The sequence below is a fragment of the Xiphophorus maculatus genome, chromosome 6 (genome assembly GCF_002775205.1).
Source record: "Xiphophorus maculatus strain JP 163 A chromosome 6, X_maculatus-5.0-male, whole genome shotgun sequence".
NCBI lineage: Eukaryota > Metazoa > Chordata > Actinopteri > Cyprinodontiformes > Poeciliidae > Xiphophorus > Xiphophorus maculatus.
The window spans coordinates 10,471,240-10,480,446 of NC_036448.1; the positions used below are offsets into that span (position 1 = coordinate 10,471,240).

The 9,207-nt window shown below is 39.2% G+C and overlaps 1 protein-coding gene across 1 annotated transcript; it reads right to left on the minus strand.

Moving 5' to 3' along the window:
- Nucleotides 1-297: 297 nt before the first annotated feature.
- Nucleotides 298-9,179, minus strand: LOC102232180 (olfactomedin-like protein 2B). The gene is made up of 10 exons (XM_005797137.3): nt 8,907-9,179; nt 8,569-8,824; nt 6,537-6,809; nt 6,326-6,433; nt 4,623-4,769; nt 4,312-4,513; nt 3,822-4,238; nt 2,998-3,174; nt 2,260-2,456; nt 298-1,602 (listed from the first exon to the last, which is right to left on the minus strand). Exons 1-10 carry the CDS (start codon nt 8,927-8,929, stop codon nt 1,213-1,215), a joined length of 2,190 nt encoding a protein of 729 aa, XP_005797194.3. The 5' UTR covers nt 8,930-9,179; the 3' UTR covers nt 298-1,212.
- Between the last annotated feature and the right edge of the window lie 28 nt (nt 9,180-9,207).

The window sequence follows — 9,207 nt, forward strand, 5'->3', positions numbered from 1 at the left end:
CGAGCCAGGCTGGAGGGGCGTGCAAGGCCTGTTTGAATTACAAATGGCTACCCGTCACCCTGTTTGAATTTACATGAGGCTTTCTAACACATAAATGGCCTGGTCTGTGCCCCAAGCACTCCCAGTCGGACGTACACCAGCATCTGGGCTTATTTTCCACTCTGGGATTCTTCCAGTGGCTCTGCTGCTTCCAGGAAAACTAAATCAGCTCCTAAAAATAATGTCCACAACAGGCTGGACAGGCATGCAGATGACGAACAAAGAAAAAGAAACAGAGAAAGGCTGGAAAAGAACAGGTTATTTTTGGTCTTTTCAGACATTTATTATAAATTAACAAAGTAAAAAGTAAAACTTGCAGGTAATCAGTCGTGATTAACCTTGTCTTTACATTGGGTTGGCAAAGAAGTGGCGAAATTTAACAAATGCTATCTGCAATTTGGGTTTTTAAGGATTCACCAGTCTTTATTTTGGGGTTACACCCTTTATAGGTAACTTCATAAAACTTTATTCAGTCAGTTAAACTGAGAAAGCCAAAGCTCATAAACAAAAAAACTACCAGATGTTACAGGGCTAAATCTAGCCTTTAGGACTGGCTCATTTCTGCATGAAGGTGGGTAGTCGGGCGTAGAAAACCTGCTGTTTTACGGTTTAACTTTAGACAATAACTAACTTTGAAATTTTCCTGCAGGATTTTGCAAGCTGCTGCAAAGTGGAAAACCATTTATAGCTAACTTCACAGGGTTATCACTGACAAACCCTTAAAATGTGGAAAAAGCCAGAAAGCAGATGTTTTTAATCTGGAATCAGCTTCTGCATGACTGTTCAATGGCTTTGATTACAGAAAAAAAAATCAATTTGTATTGACGTTTAAAAATTCCTTAATGCTTTATTCACAACAGTTTCTACTCTTCTTTAAATACACGTCTAAACTTTCTGTAGTAGTTGTGATATCTTGATATTTAAGGGATCATGCATGCTTAATTTCTCAGTAAGTTTTTAAAGACTGGACGTTTCTGATTGGCAGATACACAAAGGCTGAGATAAATCATAGGGAGAACTTGTTTTTTAAAATTCTGAGCAAATGTTGCACTGCTGATTGCAGAAGAGTAATGTCAGCTGACTGATCTACAGTCATTAAACAAAACACAGTTGAATTGAATCTTCTGTTAGTAGCTTATTTCTTCTGTCCGCTAAGGCTGACCTCCTGTCAAACTAATAAGCGAAGATGACATCATAATTCATCTGGTGTCCATCATCCCATGCGTACAGCTTTTTGTCTAGTGGGTTGTAGGACACCTGGGAAGTGTGTGTGTACACGTTTGTGAACGCCAGGCTCGGCACGGTGTGTGTAAGCGTGTGCGTGTCGAAGGCATATGTCACATTGGCGTAGCGACGCTCCATGGAATCCACTCCATAAAGCACGCCACAAACCAGGAAGGTGTTGCCGTAGCGGCCGCGTCGGAGGCCCGTGCGGAAGGTGTGGATGGGCTGCAGGTCTCTGTGATGGAGCTGGATGAGGAGAATTACTTCCTGGTGGAAACCCTCCGTGTCCAGAGCGGGATAGAGCAGCCAGAGGCCGGACTCATCCACCGCAAACTCCACCTGGAAAATCAAATCAGGCTTTAAATGACTGAGGACTAAAAACATGCAGTAAAGAAGGTTAGTAACTTGATTTATTGGTACATTTTATCTCGATTTTAACAGGTTGGCGCCAATAACAACAGCGAGATTTTTACTTGCCCTGTGGTCTTTAGCATCATTGAACTGCATGTCACTAAATCTAGATGAGTGTCGCATTTTAATCCATTTAGGTTCTAAATGATGAATTCACTCCTCCAACTTAAACATTTCCAAGTTTAAGTTGGAGGAGTTAAGAACTGGAAATTTGAACCTATACACTCACCCTATGTCATCAGCACACAGATAAGACGATAAGATATGCTTTAGTGCTTCATTGTCAGAGCTAGGAAGAGCATAAACATATTTTTATATCTATGATATCAAGTGGCCCGAAAGTCGAGCTATTAAAAATCCCACACGGAGTCGTTGTTCTACTATTCATTAAATAAAAATAATGGGATCATGTTATACATTTAGCTTTACATTTTTTAATGAATACTCTGCAAATAATGAGAAATTCTGTTAAAATGTGGTATTTTCCCTCAAGGTTACTGAATCATACAGTAGAACCTTAAACAACTATATATGATACTATACTTTTCAATGATCCTGATTCATCTGACATCAGGTCAGGCTTACTTCTGTCTGAGTCCTGTGAGTTTGCTCCTCCAGGATGGCGTCGTGAAGCGTCGTCCAGGCAGACACGTATCTGCGTCTCAGGTCGAATCTGACCACATCCCTGCTAAACGCCCGGTTGTAGAAGAAAGCGCCATTAAACACGACATGGCCCGTTCCGGTGAAATCGTAGGGCAGCTTGTACGAATTACTCGGCTGGCCTGAGCACAAACGGTAAAAACACAATTCAGTAACTTCATGGTACTTTATAAAATCGCCAATCATTTATAGAAATCATTCAGAACATGCAAACTACGTAGACATATATTGCTTAGAGATGACATTCCAAGCATTATAGAAATGTTTCTCCAATTTAAACTTTTACCGTTTATTTTTGCCAATGTTTCTGATTTCACAGATAAATATCCACTTGATAATCTCCTAAAGATTTTATATTTATCAAACACAAATTCAAGGAAAATACAATCATTTTCTCGTTTTTTGCAACTGTATAGGAGAATTAAACAGGCTTTCTATGATCAATCGTTAATTATCTATATTAGGAGCAGAGACAGTAGCACCATGTCAGAGAGAAAGAGATCAGTGTTACCATTAAATTTTCCTAATAATCGGACAAATAATTAGCGTTGAAGTTTTAATTGGTATTTAGAATCTTATATTGCTAAATACATAATTAGTATAATTATTTTATAATAAAAGTTTATTAAATTGACTCTTGGAGGTTTTTGGTCTTCCAGATACCTGATTTAAAAGTGTCCATGTCTCTAAACTCCAGCAGGCTGTTGCCATAGTGACCGTTAGTCAGGTAGATGACCTTGCCGTGGCCACGGGCGTCTTTCATCCAGGCTCCATCACTGAGACCATAAGAGGTCTGCTGGGCCGGTTCAGAGATGCTCGCTACTGTGTCCTTACACACACCTGACAGGCAACAGAGAAAAAGAAGAGGGTTTAAAATGTTACGGTTTCAAAATCATTCAAATATTTCATCATAATGATGCCACTGTTCTTTTGTCCTTTATTCTGTGCTCATCAACTGGCTGCATACATTCATAAAAGACAAATTTAATCATTTTCAGGAATATTTCCACTCAAGAAAAACACAGTCAAGGAGTGCAAACTAGAGCAACTCAATCTGTCATTACTATTAAGGTACAGCTGCCTTTAAAGCTCCGTTGCTTGGCAAAAAGTTTTTAAATTAACCACTTAAAAACGATATATACATTTTCTAACCCATATGGAAATACTTCCGGTAAAGAATGTTGCAGGCAAAATGAATGCAACTTAAAAAAATATTATGTTAGCAGCAGAAGAAACAATTATTGATTTTTTTAATGTTAAATCAAAGCAATTAGATCCTGCTATGCATCTTTGTTTTAATTTTTTTAGTTAACATCATGATGTTAAAATTACCCAAGGTTATCATACTTTAAGAAAATCACGCTTTGTTGATACCGTATCGCGTGTCATAACTTTGATGTTCTCCCAAACATAAAAATTTGCCCACTGTTAGACTTTTGACATTAGTCTACACCATCACAAAATCAAAGCTTCGGGTTTAACTCTACCTGGCTTTTTTGTGGCCTTTGGTTGGTCAGCGGGGTTCTCCGTCCAGTTGAGGCGGCTTTTGGGTCTTGGTTGTGGCGTGGTGGGGTTTGCTTCACCGGGTGGACGGATATTGGTATCTGTGGTGTGTGGGGTGACAGGTGTGGTGGAGGGAAAATCTCCGTTCTTGGTTTGAAGCTTGGGTTTCATTTGTTGTGGAGTTGTAGGGTTGATTTGCTCAGTCACTCTGATGGTTGCAGGAGTTGACCTTGTTGTTTGCTTGCTGGTTGTTGAGGAAGCTTTTGGCTGACGAGTGGGTGAAGTGTAGTTCAGGCCCTCGTGGTTTGGCTTCAGAGGAAGTGACGGTTCAGGACTTTTGGTAACAGTTGGCAGCTTGTCAATTTTCAGCAAATCCTCTGCGACCTTCGGGATTAAGAATACTGAAAGACAAAGAACAAATTACATGACTGCTTTCCGAAAATGCTAGTGGTGCACTTCTACCATTACACTTACCGTTCTTTCCTCTTCCTTTCTTCTGGTCCTCGTCTTTCTCCTCTTTGTAGCTGTCTTCATCTGCCTTGTAGAAGGTCACTCCTCTAATGAACACAGTGTTCTTGTCTTTGACAGAAGCTTTAGATGCTGTCTCATTCTTGGTTAGCTGCTGTTGTACCCGGCCATCTTGCTGTTGGTTCTTTATTTGACTTTCAAGATTCTTCTGCAAGATAAAGTGTGGACTAAACGTTTTTGACTTTTCAGCCACAAAAATAAGACTTTTCTCAAAGAAGTATGTTACTTAGACTCTGATTTGATTGATTTTTTTTAACCTTCTTTTGGCTGCCAGCAGCTGCTCCAGGTCGCTCTGATTCACTGGTTTTCTTTTTCTTCAGCTGAACCTTCTTGTCTTTGTCCTTATTTTTCTCCTTTATGCGCTCTTTCTCTTTTGTTCTTTCAGTGAAATTCCTTGTAAAAACCTGGGGTGCGCAAACAAATTCACTGAAAACGTGAATCCTAATTATAATTATTCCACAATTTCTGAACATCTCAAGTTTTCAGGCAGTTTGCTCCAGAACTGAGGAGCATCAAAACAAAAATACTGAATCACTTTCTTTAATTCTGGACTTGGAAACACTGAGCCAGCGTGTCTCTGATGATCGTAGTGCTCTACGAGGTTCATGTTTGACAGAAATTTAGTACGTCTCAACACCCGTCAGTGCTTTATTGACAATTTGCAACATTTTAAAGTCAATCTTTTTAAACACAGGGAGACAGTGCCATAATGTAACGTCTGGTGTAATATCATCCATTTTCCTATTTTTTAAAAAGATGATAGTAAACTGAGTAAGAGACTTTATATGGTTATTAAAGTTTAAATAATAGCGGGCTGAGAACAGACCCTTGAGGAACTTAGTATTTTGGCACACCCAGATTTTTATTTGTCAAATTGGATTTGAACCAGTTTAGCACATTATCAGATATTTCCATACTTCGTTCCAGTTTACCAATTTGTATTTTTTTTAATCAACAGAGTCAAATGAAGCAAGTGACTGAAGTGCAGAAGTTTTAAACCCATCACTTTTAAGATGTACATCATTCAAAACATGTATAATGCTGGATGCAGCCTGACTCAAAAGAACTCAAGATATTTTTTTTAATAAACGGTTAAATTTATTCACAAACTGCATTTTCAAAGATCTTCACCAAAAATGTAAAATTGGATCTGGGGTCTGTTATTATCATTTATTCATCTAGATTTGATTTCTTTAAGAGATTTGATCAATGCTTGTGGAAAAATAACCAGATTAAAGGGAAATGATTTAATATCTGCAATATTTCAAGGCCAGCACACCTGGAAACTTCTGGTCAGCATCGTATCAAGGCAATTGTGGATTTTAGGTTATGAACTGTTTCTGTTTGTTTAACCCTTTAAAATGCTGTAATGGTTCTGGAGGCATCATAGGAAACTTCACCAGGCTATCAGGCGTGGAATCTCTGACCGTTTGCTCTCAAAAACATTAATATGCTAAATCATAAAACTGACCAAGACATGTAAGAAAACAATTATGTGATCCTGGTTTATCAATTTTGGTTTCCAAGTCAAAAGTTGCTGATTCATACAAAATCAGAAATACATGTATTAAAAAACATAAATAAACAAATAATTTAATTCCTTTTTTAAATAAGAAAATAAATATTTCATTACCTAAAATGCGACAACATAGCATTCCTCCAAAGTATGTTTGAATAGCAATAGGTTCTTGATAGGGTTTTTTTTTTTTTTAATTGGCGAAGCTAAAATTTCACAACTTGTCGGAGTTCTGCATAGACATATTTGCAGACAAAGAGGAGCTTTTTATCTTCAATACAAAATGCATATATTTTGTTGTAAAGTTTTGGCTCAGTATGTTGTTCTTTCAGAAACTGGCCCTTTTTTTTAGTCTGTAGACTCTAGTTAACTATTAGTCAATGAGTATTTTAATAATCGATTAAACTGATTAATTGTTTCCATATAGGGTCTGAATTCACTCACCTTCTCCAGGTTGTCCACCCTGGCCAGCAGTTTGGTAGTGACAGAGTTGAGCTTTAACAAGTCCATTCCATACATAGAGCCTTCTAATAAATCAATGATGGTTGCCAGCTTGGAAAAGACAAACACAAGACTAAATGTCAGAAGAAAGCATTGTTTATAGAAAACATCCTCATTCCTGACCAGTTACCAAAAGCCAGTTTTCAGTTTCTACCTTGATGTCATCTTTGCTTGCCTCCTGTAACTTTTTGAACCTGTACTCTCCCTCGCAGGGATTGACGGCTGAAGGAGGAGCCATGCACACACACTTCTTGCAGTCTGTCCCCTTGGTGATTGTTTCCACAGTGTAAAAGTCCTGGGAGAGCGATGCTGGATCGCTGTCATGAATGCGGCTGCAGTCAGAGCGCTTGACTGGTCGAACCACACAGCGGCACACACAGTCGGACCCAGACGACTCTGTTTTAACTTTGTCATAGTCTCCAAGCAGCTGAAAGAGAAGAATCGGGATCTTTTTCAGGATTTCCTTTCTGCTCCAGACAGTCGACATAAAGTGGAAACACCCATCTGTTAGTTTGTGCAAAATAATCAGAAAAATAAAAAAAACACCATTTGTCAAAATATAAAGTAAACAGAAGGATGATTGATGGTGTGCAGCTGCTGCAGAGATGAGCCTTTTGTGAAAAGATAGCTACAACCGTTTACAAACAGGCAGTTTTTTTGGTTTGGAGCTCCTACAGCTGGAAAGATGTTACATAACCAGCTGCCAGATGGATGGAGACGCTTACCATAATGTGAGCACACACACACACACACACACGCATACACACGCACACACGCACACACACCAGTCTGGTGTTTCCTATGATTTAAACTAAGGTTTAGATTTTGATTAAAGTACTTATAAAATGCTGACCTATTTTGCAAGTGAGATGTGATGAGAGTACAAATGTCCCCAAATCCAGTTTTGAATATGAAACTGGAAAACTAAAGCTTATGTCCTGAATGCACAAGTGCTTTGTTGTCTCCTGTGGCTTTTGTGTGATGAAGTAAATGGAAAGTTTTGCAAAAGTTACACAAAACCTTCAGAAAGAAATTGCTCGTTATATAAGATTGACAGTAAACTGATTCAGTGAAGAAAGAAAAAACAAACCATTGCTTGTGGTTCTAACTATATATAAACTCCTGTTTTTATGATCTACCCTTTTGAACTAGCCTGGCTCAAGATAACCTCAAGTTCACCTCATATTGAATATAATTTGCATGTGCTATAAAATAAAGTTTAAAACATATATCTCTTAATTAATTTTCGAAATGGATCTTGGTCTGGACTTTGACTGGATCATCATAGCACCTGAATATGCTCCTAACAAAGCAAAAAGTATCAAACTCTAGTGTCTGAGGACCAGTGTCCTGCAACTTTTAGCTGTGGCTGTGCTTCAACACACCTGAATCTAATATTGAACCATTAGTAGACATTTCTTGTAGCTGTATTGGGCCAGGGACACATCTACAGTTAGTAGGACACCCGTCCTTGAGGACTGAAGTTTGACACCCCTGATCTAAACTAGCCCACTGTGACGTTGGATGTATGTTTGGAGTGTTTTCCTCACACACAGCATTTGCATGTAGACCAAAGAGTACAGAATTAATATTCATTTTCTCTGACCAGATCACCTTCCGTCAAGTGTTTTATTGTACCCCCTACGTGGCTTGTGGCAAATTTAGCACACCTCCATAAAGATCAGATTTACTGGAGTCTATGACGTACAGCTAGCATGCCTCTCCCACCTGAGCTGTGTACTTCTCCAACTCCTCCAGAGTTATAGTAATTCTCTTTGCAGCTTCTCTGATTACTGCTCTCTTTGCCCACCCAGTCAGCTCAGGTGGGTTACCACATTTTGGTGGGTTCGGTGTCAGATGATGGACTGAGCAGTGTTAGATTCTAAATGTGAGACCTAAAGCTAAGTCATCCTCAATCTTGTCTGTTCTGGATCTTGGTGCTCTGGGGTAATCTGTCTGTAAATTAGCTGACTAATAAAGTCAGCTAGCTCAACCGCATTCATTTACAGTAGTGATGTCGGAGTAAAAGGGGTGAAGTATGCCATAAGCGTTTAAATGGTAGGAAAAAAAGGACAGATCTCTTAAGTATTAGTTTGAGTTGATAAGTCACATAAAATCCTAATGAAATGCATTAAACTGAGTATATGATAACAATAAAATTGGCTATTCGTGCATTAAACACTGACCTGGCTTATTATATTCTCCTGGTTGTCCAGCTCATCCTCCAGAGGTGCATTGGTGGGCTGCAGACTCCCAGCTGGAGCGTCTCTCTGCTCTCTGTCCTCAACTCTCCCCGTGGACGGGGCGCCTTTGTCCGGCTTACTGAGCTCCTGGGGTCCAGTCAAATTCAACTCCTCCCGGTCCAGACTTGTATCCGCCGCCAGACCGTCGAGTCCGCGCACAGTACAGCAAAAAACTAACACAGAGAGAATGCGCCACATTCTCCACATAAACAGCCCTGTGTGGTTACTATTTCCAGGTAATTCTCAGGTAAATACTGCCAAAACAGCCGAGCGACTCTTACCTGTCTGAAGGCAATAAACACATAAATATAAGCGCGCGCGATAACTCTTTAAATTTGATCGGAAATACAATTTGGTTTCCAAAAAAGTGGGGTTTAAAGTGTCTTTAAATAGTCATTTTAGACTGAGAATCCTAATAAAACACACTAAAACTGATATAGAAAAGCAACTTATAAAGTTAGGCCTTGATGGACTGTGATATTTTAATAAAATTAATTCTAAATCTGTTTTTTTTGCGGCGTCTAGTCAGTAAAATGAACTGCCTAGGCGGTCCACACGGTACTGACTGCGCCTGAGAGGATC

Bases quoted from the DNA above. Each gene is read 5' to 3' on its own strand.
- LOC102232180 (XM_005797137.3), bottom strand. From the start codon at position 8,929: ATGTGTTTATTGCCTTCAGACAG. The intron at 6,434-6,536 runs GTAGAAACTGAA...GTCTTTTCCAAG, and splicing joins CAAGCAAAGATGACATCAAG to CTGGCAACCATCATTGATTT. The intron at 3,175-3,821 runs GTAGAGTTAAAC...GTTGCCTGTCAG, and splicing joins AAAGGCCACAAAAAAGCCAG to GTGTGTGTAAGGACACAGTA.